Source organism: Talpa occidentalis, unplaced genomic scaffold (genome assembly GCF_014898055.3).
Source record: "Talpa occidentalis isolate TD23 unplaced genomic scaffold, MPIMG_talOcc4v2.1 talOcc4.18, whole genome shotgun sequence".
Classification (NCBI taxonomy): Eukaryota; Metazoa; Chordata; class Mammalia; order Eulipotyphla; family Talpidae; genus Talpa; species Talpa occidentalis.
Genome location: NW_023601851.1, coordinates 778,364 through 805,560, shown reverse-complemented (window position 1 = coordinate 805,560; position 27,197 = coordinate 778,364). Strand labels below are relative to the sequence as shown.

Here is a 27,197-nt window from a genome sequence, read left to right as displayed (position 1 = left end):
AAACAATAAAGCATTAAAGTTGCCAATTCCATGAGTGAATCCTACTCTAGGATTTACATAGTTTGGAACATTCTGTATTTCATATATTTCATAAATGCTGTGTGGCCTGGGGCAACTCAAATTTCTGTTTGTATAAAACTGTGTTTTAAATTAGATCAAGATTGGAACATATTGTAACTTGTTCAGCTCTACTCTCAGACTCAATTGCTGTGAAAAAACAAATAAATGGGTATCCCTGGTGGTGCAAGGGATTAAGCACAGCACTGTGAAGCAATCAGCAGCCTTTACAGCAGGAGTTCCATCCCCAGCCGGCAAGGGAGCTACACGAATGGTGCAGCAGACCTCTCCTGTCTCTTTGCTGTTCCCCTTGGCAGTGTATTCAGTCAGTGTATTCAGTCAGTTCTGTTCCCTACTCTCTCTCTGATGAATTCTCTTACCCCACCCCCACACCTCTGGCCTGTACCCCAGTTCTTGTATGCACAAATACATAAATCTTTAAAAACCAAACAAATTCACTCTTGAAAATAAACCTTTGTCCTTGTACTGCCCATCTTCTCCTCTGCTGATGTTAAGAGGGAAGATTGACCTTTAAGGAAAGGCTAACGTAACCCAGGTTGCACACTAGGGAGGTCATGCTACTACTTCTTATCCACACATTGCTTCCAAATTAGTGAGCTGAGATGGGAGGAAAGCTGACCTGGTTAGACTCATTATTTGCACTGTTCGGTAAAGTCTATGAAGAATTAATTAGAGAGGATCAAGAATTTGTATCTAATGAAGCTATAGTTCTATTGGAAAGTTTGTGGTGAAAAGTAGTACCTCTCAAGTTATAAGATGAAACTTGTGTATTTATTTAAAATCCACTTCAGGACTGCTTTATTATGTTGTGATGCTCATTGTGATGATTATGGAAGTGTTCAACTTAGTCAGAAATCATAAATTGAGATAGACCCACAGTGCTTACAGCTACGGAGAGAGATGCCTGTCTTATGTAATGAGAGATGGAAGTTTTTCTTTCTGTCCCTGCATGGCCAGGACAAGCCTGTCCTACTTTACTGAGTTTATAAATCAGTCTTGGATGTCTCAATGGCCTTTATTCTCATTTGAGGAAATGGGGCTTGCTTGAGCTCTTAAAAGGAGAAATCTCTGAGGGAGGGCTGCTAAGCCCATACAACTAACTCTATGCCAATTAGAGATACTTTTTTCCCCCACTTTGACAAATACAGTTTTCTTGAGTAGTCTTGATTGAGAACGTAGTTTAAACAAAGGAAATGACTTAACCCAGGAGAAAGTCAACAACTGCTGGGTTGAGTGGTGTGGAAATAGATGTTATGATTTGATCTCATCTGTATTGTGAGCATTAAGTACTGTGTTATAGGTTGTAAGGAGGAAATTTGAAGATTGTTTACAGTGAACACAAATGATTTGGCATTTATTAGTGCATGAGCAGTCCTGTGTCTCCTTTCCTGAGAACTTAAAGTACACATGCAGGACGGTGGAGGAACTATAGAGGTGGTTACCCCTTTCTTCACCAGTGTCTGAAAGAAACATCAACGGAGTCTCTTCCCTAGTATTTGTCTTTATGCCTTCCCAGTTTTGGTAGAGATGTGCTGTGGTTTGCAGAACTTATTAGGTAGAAATGATCAGAGAGGCCTATTAAGTCATGTCTGACAGGTTTTGGCCAGAATCTATGGACCTCTATACCCAGCTCCTCATGACAATATTGAGTATTTGCAAATACAGCTTTCAGCCACAGGTAAATTTGTTGGAAAGAATGTGTTATTAACTGAAAGATTTCTGGGTTTGGACACACTCTGAAATCAATAGACAATGGAATTGCATAGACACGTTTTTCCCTTCTAAAATGACCCTTTTTTTCAGACAAGATAGAGACAGATGGGCACTGTATTCTGTGCATTGGTGCTGTTTCCTGGCTTACAAAATGCAGGTGTGTGAGTTCAGAACCCAAAAGGGGACTTTATTTGAAAATAAAGATTGTTTTCTTACAGTAAACACATTCCAACCTTTTTTTGGGGGGAGGTGAGTCTAGCAGGAGAAAGATCTCTCTTTGATTTCTTACTTGTGACATCATCATTTCTATAGTGAACTGTGTAACATACTAGAATGTACTGCGTGATATCAGTAGAGGCAAGTTCTCATTTCATTTGTTCTGTGATTATCTTTCCTTCATAGAGGATTTATTACTGTTCTTTAAAATCTGAGAACACTGGGATGGTGCTTCATGAACCGTATTTCAAACAACCTTAGCTGTGCAAGGTATTGATAGATGTGAAATGGAAAAAAAAAACAGCCTGTGGTTAATCTTGCTTAAAATATGGTCAACAGTCCTCTTTACTGTAACACTTCTCAGAACTCTTAATGTACTAATGTGCATTGTGAATCCCTAAGAAGATGATATAATCTCTGTTTCTCAAACTTCTGTAATTAAAGATTACCTCCATCTTTTTTTAAAAATAAATTTCATTTTTATATTCCCCATACAATTGCAAACTCCTTTTTCTGACCCCAGTCCCTCCCCTCCCCGCCCCTCACCCCCCATAGAGTGTAGAGTGTCTCTGGTTCATAGTTGTTTGTTGATTTTGATTTTCACTTTCTTATAGTTATTCATTTTCCTGGTCCCTTATTTAAGTTTTCTAGATTCCTGCTATGAGTGAGACCATCCATTATTTTTCTTTTTCTTTCTGGCTTGTTTTGCTGAGCAGGATCCCTTCCAGCGCCATCCATGTTGCTGCAAATGCATGTGTTTATCTTTTTTGAATGCTGAGTAATATTCCATGGTGTATATGCACCACATCTTCTTGATCCAGTCATCTATTTTTGGGCATTTGGGTTGTTTCCAAAGCTTAGCTATTGTCAAAAGTGCTGCTATAAACATAGGGGTGCAGGTGCTCTTTGGAATTCATGTTTCTGTGCCCTTTGGGTAAATACCTAGGAGTGGAATTGCTGAATCCTTTGGAAGCTCTATGTTTAGAGGTCCAGAAATCTCCACACAGCTCTCCATAGTGGTTGGACTAGTTTGCACTCCCACCAACAGTGCAGGAGAGTTCCTTTTTCTCCACACCCTCGCCAACATTTGTTGTTGCTAGTTTTTTTAATATGTGCCATTCTCACTGGTGTAAGATGGTATCTCATGGTAGTTCTGATTTGCATTTCCCTGATTACAAGTGATGGTGAACATTTTTTCATATGCCTGTTGGCCATTTGCAGTTCCTCTTCAGAGAAGTTTCTTTTTAGCTCTTCTGCCCATTTATTGACTGGATTATTTTCTTTGTTGTTGCTGAGTCTCATCAGCTCTTTATAGATTTTTGTGATCAGTCCTTAATCATTAGTGTTGTGTGCAAAAATGTTCTCCCAGTTGGTGGGGTTTCTCTTTGTTTTTGTTACTGTGTCTTTTACTGTGCAGTAGCTCTTTAATTTGATGTAGTCCCAGCTGTTTATCTTTGCCTTCACTATCACTGCTTTGGGTGATGTGTCTGTAAAACACATTCCATCTTAACTTTACTATTTTTAAATATCTTCACCTTGTGTTGTGAATTCATATGTATCCTGCAGTGCAGGTTCTGAAGTGAACCTCTTATATACATTCTGTTGAGGACCTTTGACACTATATGTATATAACCACAGCCCTTCTATGAGTTCCTGGTATATGCAACAGGCACCAGGATGGGAGGCAGAGCAATTGGTGGAAGAAGTTGTCCACTCAGTTCTCAAAATACCTAGTTGATCAAAGCTGTCAACCTAAGCATGGCCAGGACTTGAATCTGTCTCGGAGCTGTTGTATATAAACTGGATATAAAAATTTGTCTCCTTGACAAATTTGAGTCTTTTGTAGCCCTGTCTCCTGATTCTGTGGTAGGACTCATGCAATTGTATGGGGAAATAACCAAAATGAAAATGCATGCATTGTACAAAGATGAAAAAAGATGTAAGAATTATATAAAATAAAAAATTAAATAAAAATAATTATTTTGCTGTGTTTTGCCAAAAGAACGTTCTGTGCTGTCTCCTTTACATAACTTTGGTTCAAACTGTAAAATGTTTGTAAGTTTTCATTGTTTAACCCTCACTCCTCAAGTGTAGCGTGGGTTTTAATGTGAATTTCCACATCTAGCTGGGTTCCCTAGTAGGGAGCTGGAGGATGCTTCTGGAATGACAGATGAACTGGTTTTATAAATGGGTATTTTATTTCTTTTTTTAAATGAAGTGTTTTTGTTTTCTGTAGGAATGTTGCTTGCAAAAACATAGAAAAGATTGATTTGTAGCACCAAAACAATTGTAGTCTTTTTCTCTTTATTTCTGAACTATAAGATTCATGGTTGTGAGAAGGTACTACTCACTACAAGAAAATGCAAAATATTGAAAAAGGGTTTTCTTTTAGTGATATGCAGTAGTTGCCTGGCATTGCATGCTTAGCTAGGTCTCATTTGCTGCTAGCTCTCTCACATTTGCTTGCTGCTGCTTGAAACATTTTAATTTTGTCTTGTGTGTAGTCACTTGGATCAGGGAAGAAACTAAGTTCTGAACAACTATGAAAATTCAGGAACCTCCAATATACCATAATTGTTTTGTGACTTTGTTTTGATTATTCAGAGTTCCAAGTCTGAGCAGCAGAAGTAGCCCCTGTTCTTTCTTCTAAAGAAAATGATTGTACATTTTGGCCTATGAACCTCATCATCTGCTCTCCCTGGACTTCTAGTGGCCAATAAAATCAGCAAGGAAGTTGTGTACAAATAGCAGAACTCCTGCATAAAAATTTACTCTGTTTCTTGTGTATAGTAATAATAACTTTTATTTGTCTCATTGTGGAACTTGATCTTTTTCACTGGTGGAGGAAATTTTAACTAGTTTTTATTTAGCTGCAGCTTGCAAATTCAAAGTCGGGGTGACAATTCCACTGGTGAATTTTTCCAGTGAGTTCAGTTCTTTGACACCTATCATCTAGAATTCAGCTCTTCACACAAAAAAATTAATTGGAAAGGAAACCTGCACTCTTATGTTTATTGCAGCACTATTTACAATAGCCAAGGTAGGAGACAGCCTAAATGTCACAGATAGACAAATATATCAAGATGTGGTATATATACACAAACAGAATACTGCTAAGCTATAAACTTATTCCATTAGCAGTGATGTGAATGGACCTGGTAGGGACTATGCTCAGTGAAATAAGAAATATAAGATGGTCTGTCTTACAAGGGAATATAGGAGAGCCAAACAAAGCATCAAGAAATATACAAAGCTTGCTTGTAAACCATAGATCTGAGGCATCTAGTAGGGTAGAGAAAAGGGTTAAAACTGGGGCGGGAAGAACTTAAGGGACACTGTGGTGATGGGTCCTGGGTGATGTGGTGGTGGGAGAACTATGAGAACTACACCTAAATGGAGAAATAAAAGACTGTACAAAAATGATGTACAAACAATGATGAAAATAAAAAATAAATTATGAAAGATTAAAAATAAACACAAAGCACACAATGAAGCAGGGGAAAAAGAATTCAGTTCTTTAGATTTCCTGATCATGATTTACTATTGCCTTATCCTATCAGGAGATACCCTCCAAGATTGGGCATCTATCATGCAGTTGATTAGGATGCTTTCAAAGGGTTCTGGGTGTTGCCAAGTGGGATTCTCCAAATTCTCTCATTCTGTCAGGAATGCTTTGACAGAAATTCAGATGTAGTACTAAAGACTTAATCTGGATTTGTCATGTCCAGACACGTTCCCACTTCAAAATAAAAATTTCTATAAGGACCAAACTCAAACCCAAAGATATCCGTTACTGAGACGGTTGATATAAACTATATTCATCATGTTCGATATAGATCTCCCGTTGGGTGTTCTCACCTTCTAAATACCTCTAGTCCAAAATACACATGTGGTTCCCTGAGTCTCTAGTATATAGCACAGTTTGCTGTACCTGGCAGTGATTTTCTTTCTTAGCCTCTTATACTGTAGATTAATCACATTGATGCTCCTAGTGCAAACTGAGTGACATGAATTTATATGATCTAGGATGATTTAATGGCATTGATTTCCATTTCATTAATAATACTTAAAGAAAGTAATGTGCAAAATTTTAGTAGGTGCATCAGTGGGATGGATCATTGAGTGTGTTGGGGGAAGTCCCTGAATTTGCTGCCTGTCAGTGCAGATGCCAGTGAGCAAAGACAGGAACAGAATCAATAAGGAGCAAGTTCACTTAGGTAGCTGGCCAGCAATCTGAGAAGGGTGGGCATATCACCCCAAAGAAACCGTTCTTATATCTCACCTCTAGTGATATAAGATATATATAAGATATAAGAAACTGTTCTTATATCTCACCTCTAGTTGATTGTTGAGCAGTAAGTCGAACATTCATAAGCAAAGAGCCCATCAGAACAGTCCACCACAGTTGGGTGTCCTTGGTATTGCTAACATTCAGCCCCCAGATTGTGTTATCAGCCTCCCGGTTATCTTGACCATGCTACATCTGGCCTGCTTGATTAATTTCTGGGGGAGGTCAATGCCTGGTGCTCACTGGGGCATTGTTAGGACAGGAATTCCCGTGCAAAGCAAGCTTTGTTGTTCAAAGAACACAGATCATTGGTCACATAGTGAGTGTTCGCAATCTGTGCTAGATGTGCCTGGCATGTGCAGTTTCCTGTATGAGGGAACTGAAGACTTGCCGATGACTTCCTGATGACTGTCCTGATGACAGTGTCCTTGGTGCTTCTTTTCTCTACAGAAATCTGGCATTCTACCTTAAGAATTAAAGTCTTTAGTTTGTTGCAATAAAATAATGGCTGGCAGTGGTGGTGGTGTTTACTCACCAGATCTCTACATTTAAGCAGCTCACAAAAATTTTGTAAGGCAGTTAAAAAAATTATAAATGCTTAGGTACATATAGTTTACAGGGGGATCCAACAATGGTCTTCACTCCTTTTCTTCCTTTGCTGTCTATACTAAATTGTTCAAAATGTGTTACTTCTTTTAGAGTAGGTCTTATGATTTGCCCTGTGCTAGTGGCTGCCTTTCCTTAACTTGATTTTATGCTTGGAAGAAGAGAAAAAAGCCTAGAGAATTTATAAAATCTTGGCTTTTTTTTTATATTTGAAAAATATGCCTTAGAGATTTTGAGAGATTGCATTAAATCTGTATATTGTTTTCAGTTCATGAACAAGTAGTAATTACTATCCCAATTCATGAATCAAGGCTATATTTTCATTTATTTGTATCCTTGATTTTTTTCATGTACACATTGTCTGACTCCTTTAAGTTTGTAACGAATTTAAAATTTTTAGTGTTCCGTAATTGCTTTGTTCATTTCCTTTACTGCCATGTTCTTAAGTTGTTTATTGTTGGAATACAGAAAAATGTATTTTTGTGTCTATTTTTTATCCTCAAATTGTTAAATTTACTATTTCTTAAAGTGTTCTTGTTGAATCTTGAGGTTTTCTATGTCTATGACAATTTCACCTGTGAATAGATACTTAACTTCTTTGTGTCCAATTTGGAGCCCTTTTGTAATTTTTTTTTTCTGATTTTGACCCCATGAGCTATGTTTAATATTTACTAGAAATGGAGAGAATGAGCATCCATGTCTTGCTCTTGACCTTAAAAAGAGCTTTCAAATTGAGCATGGTTTTAGTGATGGGTTTGTCATATTTGTATGTCTTTATTATCTTAAGGTAGTTACTATTTCTAGTTTGTTAGATGCTTATAATTATAAAATAATATATATTTGTCAGAGCTTTTTCTGCATCAGCTGAGATGGAGTTTTTTCTTTTGGTCTGTTAATAATATTTCATTGATGAATTTCATTTATCCTTAAATTGTGAAAAAAAATCCATTGCAGTTTTTCATGTAGTGGAATGCTTTTAACACGCTGTTGAATAATTAGCTAGTGTTTTGTGGAAAATATATAAATAGTCAACAGGGATATTTGTAATTTTTATTCTTGTAGAGTATTTTATCTGGGTAATAGAGCTAACAATAAATTTGGAAATCATACTTTCTCTGCAAGTTTTTGGTAGAGTTTGAAGAGGAGAGGTTATTATTTTTAAATTGTTTTTGGTAGAACTCACTAGTGAAGCTGAGATTTTGGAGTTGTATTTATAGAAGGTTTTTGATTTTTGGTTCATTCTCTTTAATGGATATAACGTATTTGTAATGGATATAATACAGATTCTCTGTTCCCTGATGGTTTAATTCAGTTGTATGCATTTCCTAGTCATTTTTACATCTGTGGCAACAGTTGTAATGTTCTTGAATTTGGTTTTAGTAATTTGAATTTTTCTCTGGTTAATCAGTCTAGCCAAAGGTTTATTAATTTTCTTGAATTTTTTTAAAAAGGGATAGTTTTATTTTACTGATCTCTAGCCACCTTTTTTCTTCCTATTAACTTTATGTTTCTTTCTTTTTAATTATGAAACTAATTTGATTTTGGCATTTTTTTTCTTTTTCATTTATGAGTATCATCTTAACTGGCTAGCGTTGCTTTATTGCATATCCTAAATTTTGGTTTGTTGTGTTTCCATGTTCAGTTGTTTTCTGTGTATTTTCAAATTTCCCTTGTGATTTCTTTTATGCACTGATTTTTTTCAAGTGTGATGTTTAATTTCTGTGCATTTGTGGATTTTCAGTTTTCTTTATGATACTAATTTTTAGTTTCATTATGCAGTGTGCAGAGAGATTTTTGGTATGATTTCCAGCTTTCTAAATTTTTTAAGGTTTAGTTTGGGAGCTAACTCATAATCTATCCTCGATAATGTCCTGTGTGCACACATGAGAAGAATGATTGTTTTACTGTTTCGTGCAGTGTTCAATATGTCTGTCAGCTTCAAATTGGGGTGTAGTATATTCAAGTTCTTTGTTTTCGTATTGGCTTTCTATGCATTATTGAGAGTGGAATATTGAAATCTCCCACTATTTTCATTCCCCTCTCCTTTTCAGATATGTGGGAGTGGTATTTTTTGTTCCATGTATTAGTATAGTTTTGTTATTTCTTGTCCTGAAGTCCTAGGGTTTTTTTTTTTAATTTTGTTTTTAATGTGGGAAAATCTTAATATCCTCTTCATTTCTTAAATTTCATTTTATGTATTTTTACATCATTTTTCATTTTTTCACCTTTATTTTTGAGGGACAGTTTTCTCTTGGTTAAACAGTTATCTTTCACATTTTTAATATTATATACTTCTGTCTTACCTTAAGATTTTTCTGGAGATACATGTTTAAATTAACATAATTTTATTAACAATTTTTTAGTTCTCTTATGGCTTTCAAGATTCTCTCTTCCTATGTTAGGGCTTATAGAAAGATAAATTTGCAGCTTTAATGTAGACTCTGAGAGTTTACCCTTTCGCTAAAGCATGGACTGCCACACTGTCTTCCATACGTACTTGGGAGGAGAACTCAAACAATGCAACCACAACCTTACCCATAGATTAATGATTTAAAATGTCACTAAAGTGCAATATTCCGGTTGTTCTGTCATATATATATATATATATGTCATATATATATATATATATATATGTCCTATTATATTAAATTAGACTTTCCTGTGCCAGGAAATATTACACCCCATACCCTCTGACAAGCCTGGGAGATTTAGTGTGCATTGTATACTAAATGAGAATAAGAGAGTATTGAAGATTGTATCTTGACAGTTGCAAGCAGGAATTTTTGATAAGTTGAAATTTCCAAAGTTAATAGATGATTTAAGTAATAATTGGTCTTTAAGTGTGAAAGGATCAACATTTCAGGTGCTGGTAGAATACTAGATGAACAAAGGTATAAAGAAATGGTTTGGGTAGGAAGAAAGCACAGCCTGTGAACACTTTTTTTTTTTTAATAAATTTTATTTTTATATTCCCCATACAATTGCAACCCCCTTATTTTGACCCCAATCCCTCACCTCCCCACGCCCCTCTCTGTTTCATAGTTGTTTGCATGTGTTTATCTTTTTGGAATGCTGAGTAATATTCCATGGTATATATGTACCACATCTTCTTGATCCAGTCATCTATTTTTGGGCATTTGGGTTGTTTCCAAAGCTTAGCTATTGTAAATAGTGCTGCTATAAACATAGGGGTGCAGGTGCTCTTTGGAGCTGATGTTTCTGTGTCCTTTGTGTAAATACCTAGGAGTGGAATTGCTGGATCCTTTGGAAGCTCTATGTTTAGTAGGTCAAGAAATCTCCACACAGCTTTCCATATTTTTAACTCATTTTTAACTCTCAAGTTGTGTGTTAGGCCATTATCTTTTAAAATAATATCCCCATTCTCTTTGGGGTGGGTCCTATTGTTTTGAAGAAATATCCTAAGAGAACACCCATGTTTCTTCTTTTGCTAAGGTGAATATAACTACGGCCCATTGGATTGATGCCCTAGCAGCACTGACCATGGATCCTAATGATCTGATCCAGAAAGGACTCTGTGTCCCTGGAAACATTATCTCTTCTAACTTATGTGACTTCAACTCAGGGGAACATCGGGAGGCTGCCATGAACACTCTAGAAGAGCTTGGGTTTTCTTCCCAAAAAAATCAAGAGGAGCAGATCAAATCAAATACATGTGAGACAGTGGAGGCTTCTGCTATATCTGTAAGAACAACAGTTAAATACCAAACACCCACTACAATGCAAAAATGTTCTATGCCCACAGTAGAAACATTGGGCTTGAACAGGCCTGCCTTTGATGAACAGAGTCCTGTCAACATCAGTGGTACTAATTATCTCCAAATGCCCCTGGTCAATTCTTACATGGAGAGTGTCAAACCAACCATCTGTCCTTTCCATGACACATCAACTAACTATTCACCAAGCATGTATGAAACCTTGCCATCTCAGCAGTCCTCCAGCTTGGGCCAGCCATGGTATTCTCCAGTCTGCACCAATGAGGGGTGTTTTCTCTGCCTCCCACCACCTTACTACGTTAGTTCCCACATCTCATCATCCCTGGCTTCACCCATGAGACTCTCTACTTCCTTGGCCTCCCAGCCATACTACCACAGGTCCACTGTACAGAGAAAAACCTGCCCTGGAAGATCGATGTCAGCTCTCGCAACTCTGTTGAGTCTCACGCCTATCCCCATATCCAGCACAGTAAACAGTCTAGGATGCCCTCTACCAAGGCTGTCATCGGTGGTCTGCCCAGAGATATAGCTGTCCATGAGCCTTCACGCCAAGTTTACTTTCCCTCACAGCCCAATGTAAATACCTGTTCTGAATTCTACAAGCACTGTGTCAGGATCTCCACTTCTCCCTCAGTCACCCTGTCAAAGCCATACAAAACAGTTGGCCATGAGTTCTCTGGGGCCAGATTCTCTAATGGCAAATATCCAAAGGCTTCTGAAGAGACTGACTGTGCCCAGCCAGTTCCTATACATATCCAGAAAATAGCATATCGGGGCCATAGAGAGGGCAGTTTGCCTCCTCTTTTGGAGGAGCACATGGTTACCAAAGACAGTACCAATAATTCATTAGATTCATCATCTAAAGTGGTGGGTGTCGATGCTCTCAAAGCTGACTACGTGAGAAAGATGGACCCCGTGGTGCTATTCCACACCAGAGGTAGAAGTGCCTTGGGGCTCTCTGGAAGTGACCTGCTGAAAGAAACATCTCCTCCAAGAAACAGCTGTGTTACCTGCCAATCTGAAATCATTAACACTGCTCCCTCGTCCTGGGTGGTTCCTGAGCTAAGTTCTAAGGAACAAACTAACGGCAGAAGTCTGCTGCTTAAAAATAAGAATTTGGACTGGACAATACCCCAGCAGCAGAGTTCATCATGCCTTCAAATGGGTGGCATAAACACTGTGGTCACTAATGTTTTGGGATCAGTGTCAAGTGCTGGCCACCTGGCATCAGCATCACCAGCTCTCAACACCAGTGCTGATGGGAGCAAAAAAAGCAGTAGCTCTGTGGACAGTACAGCATTCGTCATTCATCATGTGGGCCAGCCTCCCACCACACCTGCCAAACACAGCTTTGGCACCAGCAGCAAGGATACCAAAGCCAGCAACTCAGAACCGAGCTTTAAAGCAAACAAGAATGGCCTCTCACCAAGTTCATTGTTTCTGTCTCCAAATGAGGTGTTCAGGTCCTCATCTGTACCTCATCCTCAGAATTGCTTGCCTTATCCAGTACCTGGAAATAAGCCTATAAATCCCCTCTTTTTATGTGACAGGGGACCAGTATGCCATTATCCACTTTTGTTGCCCAGTGATACCCTCTTTCCTGGTTACCTTGTGTCTGAGCCTGGACTGCCCCAGAACCAGCCAGAGTTTATAACCTACCAGGATGTACTGGGCATGGTACATCACATTGTACCCAAAGAGGTCACTAAGGAGGAGAAATTAGAGGGGAGTTCTGGGTACCATAGGCAAGCCCACAATGAGGACCCAGCCCTGTGGAACAAATTTTCTGAGATGTTGGAAAGTAGCACCATCAAGTTGCATTCAGAAGTTCCTATTAAGAAGAACCTAAAACTGAGTAGCATCTGGGGACAAGGGAAGATGATTGTCAAAAGTCATGAGCTTGCCTATGTAGACCATCTTGGGAAAGAGCCAGGTAATAGAACTCAAGCAAATGCGTCCAAATTGGACTTTGCAACTGAGAACCCTACATGTGGCAAACCTCCCACTGATAACTCCTTGTTGTCACACCAAGATTTCATCACTCTTGGAGAAGAGTTGGGGTCCATCAGTGAATTTCCTGAAGCTTGTACTTTCAAACAGAGTCCAGTCCAATCAATCTTGAGTCTGAACAAGATGAGTGTTTCTATAGGGACTGATAAAGAGAACCTGGGGGTGCCAGTCTCATCTTTCTGGAGCCCATTCTGGGGAGTGATAGCCCCATTGTAACTTTTGGTAAAACCCAAGAGGACCTCAAACCATTTTGTATGGATAGTGCCCCACCAAGTGTGGACACCAACCCCACCGATACCAAAGATGGAACTGATGAGGTAGTATCTCATGATGGAAAAGTTCTGAAATCAAAGCCATCTAAGCTGGCAAAGAGAATTGTAAACTCCGTTGGTTACGTGGGTGACCAATTCAAGTGTGTCACTACTGAATTGTATGCAGATTCAAGTCAGCTCAGCCGGGAGCAGCGTGCATTGCAGGTGAGCCCTCCCCTCGCCCCCACCCCCCGACCAAGTATCAATAACTTTACTAGCTGTCAGTTTTTTAATTGTATAAAGAGGATTGGGGAAGTCTGGTAGAACATGACATAAGGCAGAGTTGGTTAACAAACCTTATGGTTTTATTTAAATGTATGAAATGTGTCCAGTAATAGGTTGTGAGTGGTAGACTTAGGAGCTTCATGTGTCTGGATACCCTATAGTTATTCTGTGTATTTTAAGAGAACAGCACTGGAATGCTGGTAAAGGAAGTTCTAATTATTATGAAGACTAAAGACTGTGTGACGTTTACTATCAGTTGCTTTGATTTTGCTCTCATTATTGTATGTTAATGTATATATCTAAAGATACTGCAGAGCATTCCATACATCTTATTTGGTTGGGGTGTTTGGCAACCTCATGTGTGTTGCTACCTTCATATATACATACCTTCTAGCATGTAGTGTCAGGATGGGCACTGAGCATGTTCTTTTAAGATTCGAGCAGACTGGTCAGGTAAAGGAGAGTCCTGGAGCCTTTTGTGGCTTTCTCAGGCCCTTATTGAACTTCTACATATAGTGCAGCAGCCAGGTACATGACAGGCAGTGGTGCCGGGGGGGCCAGGAGGCCAGCAAGTCTTCACTTTGGACTTCTTGGGCCTTCTTTACTCGCCTCTCCTCCTGCCTCTACTTCTCTTGGTCACTGTCTCAAAACTGAGTCATGGCCCACAGAAGTAAACAACACAGCTTACAACAGTGTAACAACTGCAGGTGCCCTATCAGCAAACCCTAATGGTGGGAGGGCAGAAAAGTCTGAAAACCATTTACCCTACAAATATGTTGTATACTTCATTCAACAATGAATTATGGAATTATTGGAATATAATTATTGGAATTATAAATTATAATTACAATTATTGGAATATAAAGTCAACTTTTTAACATCATTGAAATTTTGGTTTACACTTAATGAAAATTGATGAAGTTCTCTAAATGGCCATAGACTATCTAGTTTAATTGCAAGAGTAAGAGGATTACAAAAAGACAGTATTTATGTCTTGCTATTCTTCAGGAGGTTATTTCTTCAAATAACTTTCTTTCAGCTTTTCTCACTAGAATGTAAATTTCACTTCTAAATATAAAAAGGGAAGTTCATAGTCTGTGGTTGTTTCTCTTTATTGTCATATTTCGTCTCTTGCAACAATCTATGTATAGATAGATAAATACATAGGGTGTGTGTATGTTTGTAACTAAAATTTCATTAGATTAATGTGTTAAAGCAACTTCTTTTATAAATTGTTGTTTGTGGGCAACTTTTCTTTGAAATTACTTCCGCTAAGGTGAAGCAAATGAAACAATCTTATGGTAAATTATTTTTCATTCTTGTATGTTCTCTTTCTAGCGAGCAATTATGCACTTCTCAGAGCTGGAGATGAAAGAGAGAAAAGGTGGCCACCCAGCAACCAAAGTCTCTGAAATATGCAAATCCAATGTAGCTGATAATGAAAGGTTGAAAGGAAATCAGGGCAGAAAGCCAAAACCACTGGGGGTCATTGCTGACCAGAACAACAGTGAGAGATGTAAGTAAAAGTGACTGTAATGTACCACATCATACAGTATGATTTGTTCTTAGAACTAACGGATAGTATAGGAAGTAATTCATGCACAATTGCTTAATGTTTATTTGGTGTCTATTGGGAGAAAAGGACTCTTGCTCTCTATGAAGGGCTTGTTGTTTTGAACTTTGTGACACCTTGAAATTCTTTCTTTCTTTTTTTTAAGATTTTTTTAAAGATTTATTTATTTATACAAGAACTAGGGTACAGGGCAGATGCACGGGAGGGTGAGAGGATTCACCAGAGACAGAGTGGGGAACAGAATAGGCAGACTGACTGAGATACACTGCTGAGGGGAGCAGTGGGAGAGACAGGAGAGGTCTGTTCACCATGTGGGTTGCTCCTAGGCTGTCAGGGATCGAACTGGCATTGCAGAAGCTGCGGACAGCTTCACTGCGCAGCGCTCAACCGCCTGCGCCACCAGGGAGACCCAAGCTTTATTTATTTTTACACATAAGAGCTGGGGTGCAGGCCATAGGTGTGGTAAGTGAGAGGATTCACTAGAGACAGAGTGGGGAACAGAACAGGCAGACTGACAAAATACACTGCTGAGGGGCGCAGTGCAGAGACAGGAGAGGTCTGCTGCGACATGTGGGTGTCTCTCTGGCCAGCCGGGTATCGAATTTGTGCTGCAGAGGCTGAGGATAGCTTCACAGGTGCTGTGCTTAACCCCTTGTGCCTCAGGGAGGCCCATAGACATTTATTTCATAGACACATTGCCTTGTTAAAAAGTTTGCCCCATAGTTAGAAATGTTTATCAAAAATTGTGGAAGATCATCATAGACAAAGTAGATGTGTCTTAATCGGGGAAAGTTGAAAAATACAGAGGTCATGATTTACTCTCTAGTGTAAGCAACCAAATTGAATTTTTACTTCATAAGTCAACAAATTGCTAAGGTTTCACACACTTAGAGGTTCATTAATAGGAGCCATCAGTCATTTCTTAAAGATGGGGAGGAACAAGAATACCAAATTGGTTCCTTTCTTCTGGAATTTGGACTGGTTACCAAATTTGCCAGTCATCTGACGGAGCCAGACCAGTGTGATAGCAGTTTTGGGGCATGATTTCCTGAAAGTCTAAGTTAGAGTCTGAGTTAGAAACCTCTTTTCTGGCAGAACACCAACATTTTCTTTGAGATTGAAGCAGAGATTGCCCCATCCCTTTTCTGTGTAGGGGGGGAGGTTAGCTTTGTAGAGGTGTTAAAGTTACCTGTTGAAAATGGAATAACATTGAAAAACCTTCTAATGTCTTAATACTCTCCTACCTTATTTAAAGTTCACTGGACATGCTGAACAAAGCTTTGTTGCCATTGAGATGTGTAACTGTTACGGTGATGCTTTTGTGAAAGCATAACAATGATAAATTATGAGATATGCTGAGTCATATGACTGTGCTGTGAGGAGCAGGTATTAGACCATGTCCAATACGGCCACACTCACATCAGCCTAGATGGTGTGAGCAAAATGCACATGGGTTCCTGCTTTTAGAAAGACTCTACATAGCAGTGGTTGTAGACTCCTTTCTATCTTTCTCTCTTGTATGTCCTTTGACTTCAAGGGTAATAATGTGAGTAGATGTAAAATGACCTTATTTGAGAAAGTCCTATGTCAAGACCTGCATGTGAATTGGATCCTTTCATATAGCTGATAGTCAGGGTATGTTTGGGATAATTACAGGTGTTCTTTAGGATGATGATCTTGCTGCTGCCACAACTCATGATGATGATGACCTCTTAACTTAGTGTAATCAGAATCTTGCTCTGTGAGGCAATACTGAAAATATCTTAATTATTTTATATTTTTTAATAGTGAGTGGCATGGCGGGAGGAGGTGGTGATGTATAAAGGGTGGATAAACCTTCTTGTTCATGGACGACACAGTAGATACACTTGTGTGGGTGATTTCAGTGAACCCTGATATTTTTGTTGGAGGTTTTCTGATAGTAGTTAATGGTGTGGAGCCATAGACATCGCACTGTGTGGATTGGAAGGGCAGGAAGGATTGTTCCATCTCTAAGTTGATTGTGAAGTAATATAATTATCCTGGTTATCTTTAACCCAATGGAAAGCCTGAACAAGACAGAGAAGAAGGTCTCATCTTTCAGAGGTGCTTTTTAGTCACTGAAAAGCTGGGATTGCAGGTCCCCAGGCACTACAGATGATTGTATAATAAGCAATCAGGTGGTTTTCTATGGGCACAGACACCAACTGTAATGTAAAAATTGAATAAGAGGGAGACTTTCAAATTAATTTCATTGTTAGTAATTGTGTAGAGAGTCTGAAGTAGGAAATTGTCTTCCTCAGAAAACTAGGCAGGATTGAGACTAAGATGTGGATGATTACATGAGCCATAGAATCAAAATGTAATATGATAAAGTGGAATCTGAAACATGTAGGGTTAAGAATCTTTTTTTTAATTTATTTATTTTTATACAAGAACCAGGATACAGGCCAGATATGCGGGAGAGTAAGAGGATTCACCAGAGACAGAAAGGGGAACAGAACAGGCAGACTGACGAAACACATTGCTGATGGGAGCAGCAGGCACAACAGGAGAGGTCTGCCACACCATGTGGGTTGCTCCGAGGCTGTCAGGGATGGAACTGGTGCTCCAGAGGCATGGACAGCTTCATAGCGCTGCACTCAACCGCCTGTGCCACCAGGGAGGCCCTAGGGCTAAGAATTTTAATTTAATACTAATGTGGAAAATCAGATAGGAGACAGCCCTTTCTTGGTTCAGTCATCATTTTGTGTGAACCTGGAAGTCATCGTGATAGCAACTGGTGATTCTCAAACCCCCTTTTTTTGGTTATTTATTTATATAAGAACCGGGATACAGGCCAGATGTGCAGGAGAGTGAGAGGATTCATTAGAGTCTGAGTGAAGAACAGAACAGGCAGACTGACTGACAAAATACACTGTTGAGAGGAGCAGTGGGCAAGACAGGAGAGGTCTGCGGCGCCTTGTGGGTTTCTCCCTGCCTGGCCAGGATTGAACCTACGCCTCAGAGGCTGCAGACAGCTTCACAGCCCTGTGCTCAACTGTCTGCACAACCAGGGAGGCCCCAACCCCCCTTTTTTTGAGGAATACTGTTTCCTCTCATTTTTTATCATCATTATTTTTGGCCCAAATGAATAGATGATAATTTGGGCAAAACTTGGTCTACTAATTATACCTTCCTTCTGGTTATTTCAAAAATAATGATGGACTGTTTTGATCAGCCCTGGCTTAGTTTGATCTTGCTACCAAAAAATATGTATTTGTATATGCATGTATATATACATATGTGTGTATATATGTGTATATATGGGTATATATACATACGCGCATATACACACATGATGCAGAAAGAGATAATGTTGACTCCCTATGCATCTTATTTCCTTTCTTAGTTTTCTCATGCCCCCAACTATTGTAAGACACACAATATGAGTATATAAAACGTAGGAGTAGGACATTTGTGTTTTGACCATTTCTAGTATAAATCCCACTCGGCTTTATTTCCTGATTGTGTTCAGTTATCCCTTTGGGAAATTATTTTTTCTTAATGTTTTGTATATAATTCCCTAAACTGCTGTGCAAAGATGGGTTACTTAAAAGCAGATTAAGTTGAATGTGCAAGTTGTATGATTTCTGAAATCTGCCTTCACATGACATTTGAACCAGTCACTTCTGTATTGTTTTCCCTTTCCCTAGGTGAAAGCAAACACAATAACTTTGAAGTTACAGAAGACAAAGCTCTCACTTTGATGGATAGACAACATGTGAGCAAGCTACCCACTGACCAGCTACCCTCCAACAGCCCCACACTCTGGCTGGATAGAAAATGCAATCTCTCAGATTACAGCAGCCATGAGGAGACTATTGTGAAAGAGAAGTCTGAGGATCCTCTGCTGAAAGCTAAGCGAAAACGTGTCTCCAGAGGTGAGCTTGGGTCGATTTGTGGGCATGTGTATGTGTGAATAGGTGAAAGGTGAACAAACAAATTTGACTGTTTCAGTTTCTGGAACACTGGAGGAAAACCACCTCTGGAGATCCAGGAAAACTTTCGGTACTTCTCCTTCCTCAAACTCAAAGGTGGCTGAAAACAAGTAGACCCCCTTACAATATTTGGTAACATACTCAGGAGCATCACTGTTGCTACCATCATAGTGAAGCATAATTTGTCTCTCACCATTCCCAGTGGGTTTTTAAAATAACATGTAGTTATTTCTGCATTAGATAACTGGTCTGACAGGGAAATGACAAATAGTTCCTCTAACCACTTATAAGAGCCACACTTTAGTGAACTGACCAAACTGAAGGTGTGCATTGAATTAACAGGGTTCCATCCTAAGAAGCAATGCCACTTGCTGCATCTTAGAGAACAGGAGGTGTCAGCAGTAAAGGGTAAACCTGACTAGCAGTGCAAGAAGGAAGTGACCCAGGCTGTGCAGCCTGAGGTTGCTGCCCAGGGAAGTAACATCACTGTAGAGAAACCCAAGCAAGAAAATTCCAGAGGTGAAAGGTAACCAGAGCTGGTTGAAAGAGTCTCTCAAATCCAGTTACAACAAACCAGTTATGTGGAGACTACTTAATGAATGCTCACTTCATTCTTTGAGGGTGGGTGGGTGACCTGTCTTTATAGGAAAGGGTCTGTGAGGGAATTATACTAATTATACCTTTAAGAGCTGAAGCTGCTTCAGTCATCTGTGTTGACAACGGACTTTCTTTCATGACAACTGTATGAAACCTGCTTTTCTTCCCCAACCCTTCCCTCCATCTGTCTCTGCATCCACATCTGCATTTAGGTTTTCATGTATTCTCTAGCTCCCTGCCCATGAAAAGCCTTTTATCCTCCACTGCAGGTGACAAAAAGAAGAATCACCCAAGTTGCATTCCAGCATTGAAGTTGCATACTAAACAGAAGAAAATTAAAGGAAGCCACAAGACAGATATAATAATTACAGACAATGAAGAGGACTGCCATTCAGCCTCCCTGCTACTGGAAAAAACTGAGAGCAGTGAGAAGCCATCTGGGAAGAGACTTTGCAAAGCCAAGCACTTGGTTCCTCAGGAGCATAGGGAGAGCTTGTCAGTGACTGGGGATTACTACATGGAGAATGCTGATGGCAAGGTACCTCTTAATAATCTCCTGAATCAGCCATGTGTAGACATTTACCCATCCCTGCCTGCTGATTTGCTGCCTGCTTGCAATGATAAATCCATTTGTTCTTTCTCCAAAGTCAGTCCTGTCCTACAGATTGTCTTAGTTGTATATTGTTTCAAATTAATAAGAATGAAACACCTTCACTCACCCAAATAAAAGCCGAAAGTATCTTCCTTGATGGGAGATATAGGAAGGGAAGGAGGGAAAGAAACTGGTGTTATGTGTACATTGCTTGGTTTTTTGATAGGTGACAGACCATGAAGTCAGAAAACTCTTTGAACCTACTTTTGACTGTGATATGTCAGTAGCCAGGCAGGACCAAAAATATTTCAGTTGTTCTTAACAATTTCTGCCAACTTTCACTCCTCACAGTTACTACATTCAGGATCCCCTCCAGAGACTATACAGTCACGCCCATTGCCACCAGAAGCACGGAGACTTATTGTCAATAAGAATGCTGGTGAGACCCTCCTGCAGCGGGCCTCCAGGCTTGGCTATGAAGTGAGTGTGCTGGGTGTCCTGGATTCAAAGACCCTTATTTACTGCTGCTTTAGAGTATGTATATATATAAGACACCTACTAACTAGGGTGGGAAAGAGGATGGGGAGCAGACTGAGAGCTTTACCCTTTCCAAATTGGGGGCTGGACAGAATACTCCTATGGGATGCTTTTGCTGGTTGTACTTAGACTGTCAAGTTCACTGGCAGTGAAACATCTTCTCTGATGTTCAGTTTACCCTCAGGCTGGTAGGCTGCTTTATTTGTAGTCTCATCCACTTATCTCTGACATGAAATCTGACAAAACCCAGGACTTGGCAAGTGGGCTGCTTTTAATCAACATGTTTAGATTCTAATTAGCATTTGTGAGAGAAGTTATTGACCCTATTTTGAGTTGTGTATGCAAAGGTAAATGTGTGTGGTGGTGTGGGCAGGAAGTGTTGGTGCAGAGGAGATGCTGAGGCAGTGGGCTTGGGAGGCGAGCAGCACTGTCTTTCTGAGAGTTGATGAAGAGGAACTAAGTCCTCTCCAAACTCATTGCCTATCCCAATTCTAGAGAACTGATCATAGTCACCACTCACATTGTCAGAACACTTGACTAAATGTGCTTTCTAATTGATAAGCTTGCTTAAATCCATTGTAACACATTTCTGCCTTTCACCCTCTCCCTGTGGCAGTAGTTAGTATTTTTCTCCTTTCACATGAGGAAACTGAAACCAAAAGGGCTTAGGTGACTTCTGCAGATAGTAATACAGCATTTTGGCACCAAAACCCACGCACTCCCCATTCTTCTCTTACCCAACTCAACTGACTTACTTTGGAACTTACTCTTTTATAGATTAAAAATCTCTGCAATAGATTGCTTCCTCTGTCCTATGTGTTTCCTCTAACCATACTTATCAGCTGACATTATATAATGCAATAACCTGTAGAGCAAAGACATTTTTAAAGCTGGCAATAGTTCTCTATTTCTTGAGTAGTGAAAATAAAATGGAACTCATACTGAGTATGGAGGTGTGGATGAGCTCTATCCGAATGGCAGAATCCTTTCTAGTTGAGGTTCACTTGAACACTCAGAGAACATGCCTGGGGCCAGGATCCCAAACCAATTCTGCTTTCACTATACTGTGTTCCCTTTCAGGTGTGACTGCCCAATTGCATGTCTCTCACCTCAAGCATGACTGTTAGGAAGTTGGAAGTTGCTTAGCACTCTGTGCGATAGTTTTTTGACGCAACATCATTTTATTTGTTTGAGGTTGTTTGGACTGTTGGTTGAATGTTCAGCACATCTGTTTTAATCTTTAGATTATCTTGAGATTTCCGTGGTAAAGTTAGGTCAGCTGTTTGTAGATGAATGCCTATTGGTATTCTGTAAGCGGAGAAAAGCAGCACCTAGGAGGGTAGGGTATAATTAATATTCATGGATGTGAGCTAGAACTCAAGAATCCAGTGTTTGCTCAGTGCTAATTGTAGTTGAGAAAATAGACTTGTGCTAAAACAGAATTGGAGTGAGAGGAGGAAGACAAAAGAGTTGGCTGCTTCCAATAGTTATGAAAAGTAGGCTTTTGGCTTGCTGTTTGAGATTGGCATTTCCAATCCCCCACTCTCTCTTTAGGACTAGCAGTTTCAAGAGATCCTTGTTAGTTCTTTTTTTTTTTTTAATAATAAATTTCATTTTTTATTCCCCATACAATTACAACCCCCCATTTTGACCCCAATCCCTCCCCTCCCGCCCCTCACCCCCCAAAAAGTGTCTCTGGTTCATAGTTGTTTGTTGATTTTGATTTTCACTTTCTTATAGTTATTCATTTTCCTGGTCCCTTATTTAAGTTTTCTAGATTCCTGCTATGATTGAGACCATCCGGTATTTTTCTTTTTCTTTTTGGCTTATTTCACTGAGCATGATCCCTTCCAGCGCCATCCATGTTGCTGCGAATTGCATGTGTTTATCTTTTTTGAATGCTGAGTAATATTCCATGGTATATATGTACCACATCTTCTTGATCCAGTCATCTATTTTTGGGCATTTGGGCTGTTTCCAAAGCTTAGCTATTGTAAATAGTGCTGTTATAAACATAGGGGTGCAGGTGTTCTTTGGAATGGATGTTTCTGTGTCCTTGGGTAAAGACCTAGGAGTGGAATTGCTGGATCATATGGAAGCTCTATGTTTAGTAGGTCCAGAAATCTCCACAAAGCTCTCCATAGTGGTTGGACCAGTTTGCACTCCCACCAACAGTGCAGAAGAGTTCCTTTTTCTCCACACCCTCGCCAGCATTTGTTGTTGCTAGTTTTTTTAATATGTGCCATTCTCACTGGTGTAAGATGGAATCTCATGGTAGTTTTGATTTGCATTTCCCTGATTACAAGTGATGTTGAACATTTTTTCATATGCCTGTTGGCCATTTGCATTTCCTCTTCAGAGAAGTTTCTTTTTGGCTCTTCTGCCCATTTTTTGACTGGATTATTTTCTTTTGTTGTTGTTGAGTCTCATCAGCTTTTTGCAGATTTTTGTGATCAGTCCATTATCATTAGTGTTGTGTGCAAAATTTTCTCCCAGTTGGTTGGTGGGGTTTCTCTTTTTTTTGTTATTGTCTCTTTTGCTGTGCAGAAGCTCTTTAATTTGATATAGTCCAGCTGTTTATCTTTGCCTTCACTATCACTGCTTTTGGTGATGTGTCTGTAAAGATGTCTTTGATGTGCAAATCACGTAGTGTTTTGCCTATATTTCCTTCTATATATTTTATGGTTTCAGGTCTTATGTCTAGTTCTTTAATCCATTTTGAGTTGATTTTTGTGCATGGTGTGAGGTAGTGATCAAGCTTCATTCTTTTGCATGTAGCGACCCAGTTTTCCCAGCACCATTTATTGAACAAACTTTCTTTGCTCCAATGCATATTCTTTGCTCCGTTGTCAAAGATTAGTTGACCATAAATCTGTGGGTTTATTTCTGGATTTTCTATTCGATTCCATTGGTCTGTATGTCTGTTCTTGTTCCAATACCATGCAGTTTTGATGATTATGGCTTTGTAGTATAGTTTGAGTCTGAGAGTGTGATGTCTCCATTCCCTTCTTTTTTTTCAGGGAGCTTTGGCTATTCGGGTTTTTTGTGATTCCATATGAATTTCATCAATAATTGTTCTATTTCTTTGAGGAATGACATTGAAATTTTGATTGGGATAGCATTGAATCGGTATATTGCTTTTGGTAGAATGGCCATTTTAATAATGTTTATTCTTCCAATCCATGAGCAGGGTATGTCTTTCCATTTCTTTGTGTCTTCTTCTATTTCTTTTAACAGTGTTTTATAGTTTTCTTTGTATAGGTCCTTTACATCTTATGTTAGATTTATTCCCAACTATTTGATTTTTTTTTGTTACAATAATAAAAGGGATGGTTTTTTTGATTTCTTCTTCAGATTTATTGTTTGTGAATAGGAAGCCTACTGACTTTTGCGTTTGATTTTGTATCCTGCCACTTTACTGAACTGATTAATGAGTTGAATAGTTTTTCTGTGGAGTTTTTGGGGTTCTCTATGTATATTATCATATCATCTGCAAATAGTGATAGTTTGACTACTTCTTTTCCTATTTGGATTCCTTGGATGTTTTCTCTTGTCTATTGCTCTGGCTAGAACTTCCAGTATTATATTGAAGAGCAGTGGTGAGAGTGGACATCCTTGTCTTGTTCCAGATCTTAATGGAATTGCTTTCAGCTTTTCACCATTGAAAATGATACTGGCTGTTGGCTTGTCATAGATGGCCTTTATGATGTTGAGGTATGTTCCTTGTATCCCAAGAATTTCAAGGTCTTTTATCATGAATGCGTGTTGCACTTTTTCGAAAGCTTTCTCAGCATCTATTGATATTATCATATGGTTTTTATATTTCTTTTTGTTGATGTGTTGGATAACGTTGATTGATTTTCGGATGTTAAACCATCCTTGTGTCCCTGGAATGAATCCTACTTGGTCTGGTGAATTATCTTATGGATACACTGTTGGATTCTGATAGCTAAAATTTTATTGAGGATTTTGCATCAGTGTTCATTAGGGAGATTGGCCTGTTAGTTTCCTTTTTTGTGTTGTCCTTGTTCAGTTTTTGTTATTAGTGTAATGTTGGCTTCATAGAACGTGGTTGGTATGTCCCTTCCTTCTCATTTTTTGAAAAGAGTTTGTGAAGGATTAGGCACTAATTCATCTCTGAATGTTTGGTAGAATTCATTTGGAAATCCATCAGGTCCTGGGCTTTTGTTTTTGGGGAGGTTTTTGATTACCATTTCAATTTTGCTAATTGTAATTGGTCTGTTTAGGTGTTCTATTTCTTCTTTATCTAGCTTTGGGTGATTGTAGAGTTGTAGGAATTTGTCCATCTCCTCTAGGTTGTTGAAACTTGTTCCATATAACTGTTCATAGTAGTTATGATTATTTCTTTTGATTCTGCTGTGTCCGTTGTGATTTCTCCTCTTTCATTTATGATCCTGTTTATTTGTGCTTTCTCCCTTTTTTCCTTTGTGAGCCTGGCTAGGGGTTTGTCTATTTATTGATTTTTCGAAGAACCGGCTCTTGATTTCATTGATCTTTTGGATTGTTTTTATAGTTTCAATTTCATTTATTTCTGCTTGGTTTTTATTATTTCTTTCTTCTACTGGTTTTGGGGTTTTTTTGTTGTTCTTTTTCTAGATCTTTGAGCTTCAAGATTAGGTTGTTTCTTTGAGTTCTTTCTTGTTTCTTGATGTGAGCTTCTATTGCTATATATTTTCCTCTTATTACTGCTTTTGCTGCATCCCATACATTTAGGATATTGGTGTCCTCCTTGTCATTCCATTCAAAGAATTTTTTATTTCTTCTTTGATTCCTCATTAGTCCAGTGGTCTTCCAGTAGTGTGGTTTTTAATCTCCATGAGGTAGGAAAGTTCCTTGCCTTGTTGATAGTGGTTTGTTGAAGTCTCCCACTACGTATGTGTTTCTCTGATGTCTGTTTTCAGAGAGGACAACAGTTGTCTGATATATTTTGGTGTTCTTCGTTTGGTGAGTATATGTTAATGAGTGTTATTTCTTCTTGAAGTATTGTCCCCTGATCATAATGTAGTGACCATTGGGTCTCTTTTTATTTTTTTGAGTTGAAGTCTGTTTTATCTGATATAAGTATAGCTGTTCCTGCTTTCTTTTTTGGTCCATTTGCTTTTAGGATTGTTTTCCATCCTTTAACTTTGAGCCTATTTTTATCTTTTGTAGCTAAATGTGTTTCCTGGAGACAGCAAAAGTTTGGGTTTTGTTTCTTAATCCAGGCTGCAACTCTGTGTCTTTTTATTGAAGAGTTGAGTCCATTTACATTTAGAGTTAATATTGATATGTTAGCATCCGTATTTGCCATTGTGTTTGTCTTCCTTTGATTTTATTTATTTATTCTTTTAATAACTTCTTTTTTTTGGCCTTCTCTTTCGTTGTTATTCGTCCCTCTGAGGTTTGGCTTTAGGATTCTTTGTAGTCTATTTTTTGGAGTGGGGGTTTAGTCGTAATGAAATTCCAGAGTTTCTGTTTGTCTGGGAAGGTCCTTCTTCTTTCGTCATAGAGGAGGAGAGCTTTGCGGGATAGAGTATTCTTGGTTGACATCTGTTTTCTTGGAGTCTGTTGACTGATGTCCCTCCACTCTGTCCTTGCCCGTAGTGTGTTTTCTTCAGAGAAGTCTGATGTCAGCCTGATTGGTTTTTCCTTTGAATGTTATCTGTTTCTTCCCTCTTGTCAGCTTCATTATTTTTTCCTGTCCTGGATTCTTGGGAGCTTTTACTATTATGTGTCTTGCTGTATTTTCCTTCGTCGTCTAGTTTGGTGTTTTCTTGCTTCTTGTATATCAATTTTCAGCTACTTCTTCGCATTGGGAAGTTTTCTCAATTCTCTGGAATATTTTCTCTGTTCCTATATCTCTCTCCTCTCCTTCTGGGATTCCTATAACTCTTATATTTCCTTTCCTCATGGAGTCAGATAGTTCCCTAAGTCTTTCTTCGTTCTTTTTCCTTCGTACTTCTCTTTCCTTTTCTGTTTTGGTTCTTTTTATTTCTGTGTCTTCAAGAGTACTTATTCGTTCTTCCATTTCATCTATTCTGCTTTCATGCTTTTCCCAGAGTTCTTTAGTTCTCCATTACTTCTTTGATCTCCTGTTTCTTTTGCTTCCCTCTTTAGGGACTCAATTTCGTTCTCTGATTTTTGTTTTCCTTTATGAGTTCTGTCATTTTTTTAATCATGGCAATTTTAAATTCTCTTTCTGGAAGGCTCAGAAGTTCTTCCAAGTTTACTGTCGTTGCAATCTGGGGGGTGGTTTTCTTTTGTGGTGTGCTTTTTTACTGAGGAGTGTTAGGTTACGTGTGGTTCTTCTACTCCCTACTGTCTGTTTTCTAATTTGTTGTATGCATTGGGACACTGTGTTGCTTGGACTGGCCAGCATCTTGGGTGAACTTCTCTGCTCCCCTCTGGCTCCTCTAAGAGCCATCTCTGGCTTCTGAGGGAGCTTTCTGCTGGTTTCAGGAAGTCTTTACTGAAAAAATGTCCCTGTTCGGCCGGCCTGCAGCTGTGTGCGGGTCTTGAGTCTGTTGTTCTCTAATGGCGCCAGAGCAGTTTGCTCCCGGCCGCCGGCAAATCCTGCAGGGTTCTCCACAGCTCCTGTTCACGGGGTGTGGTGGCTGCAAATAGTTCCTTTCCACTCACAGTCCGCTTGATGCATAGTTTGTTCTTGTTGGTCGTTTTAGTTTTGTTGTTTTCCTCCTCTCTGTTGGTCGGAGAGTGCCCCACTCTGTGGTGGGGGAGGGGAGCAGGGTTCTGAGCTT

At 39.1% G+C, this 27,197-nt stretch overlaps 1 protein-coding gene across 1 annotated transcript in view; it reads left to right on the top strand.

Annotated features, from left to right (window-relative positions):
• Positions 1-27,197, top strand: part of LOC119250806 (BCL-6 corepressor-like) — an 88,708-nt gene that overhangs the window by 42,716 nt on the left and 18,795 nt on the right. The window contains 7 exon segments of the mRNA XM_037518406.1: positions 10,355-10,991; positions 10,994-12,817; positions 12,820-13,121; positions 14,520-14,697; positions 18,429-18,656; positions 19,580-19,848; positions 20,254-20,382. Of these exon segments, the coding sequence (XP_037374303.1) occupies positions 10,355-10,991; positions 10,994-12,817; positions 12,820-13,121; positions 14,520-14,697; positions 18,429-18,656; positions 19,580-19,848; positions 20,254-20,382 (3,567 nt within the window).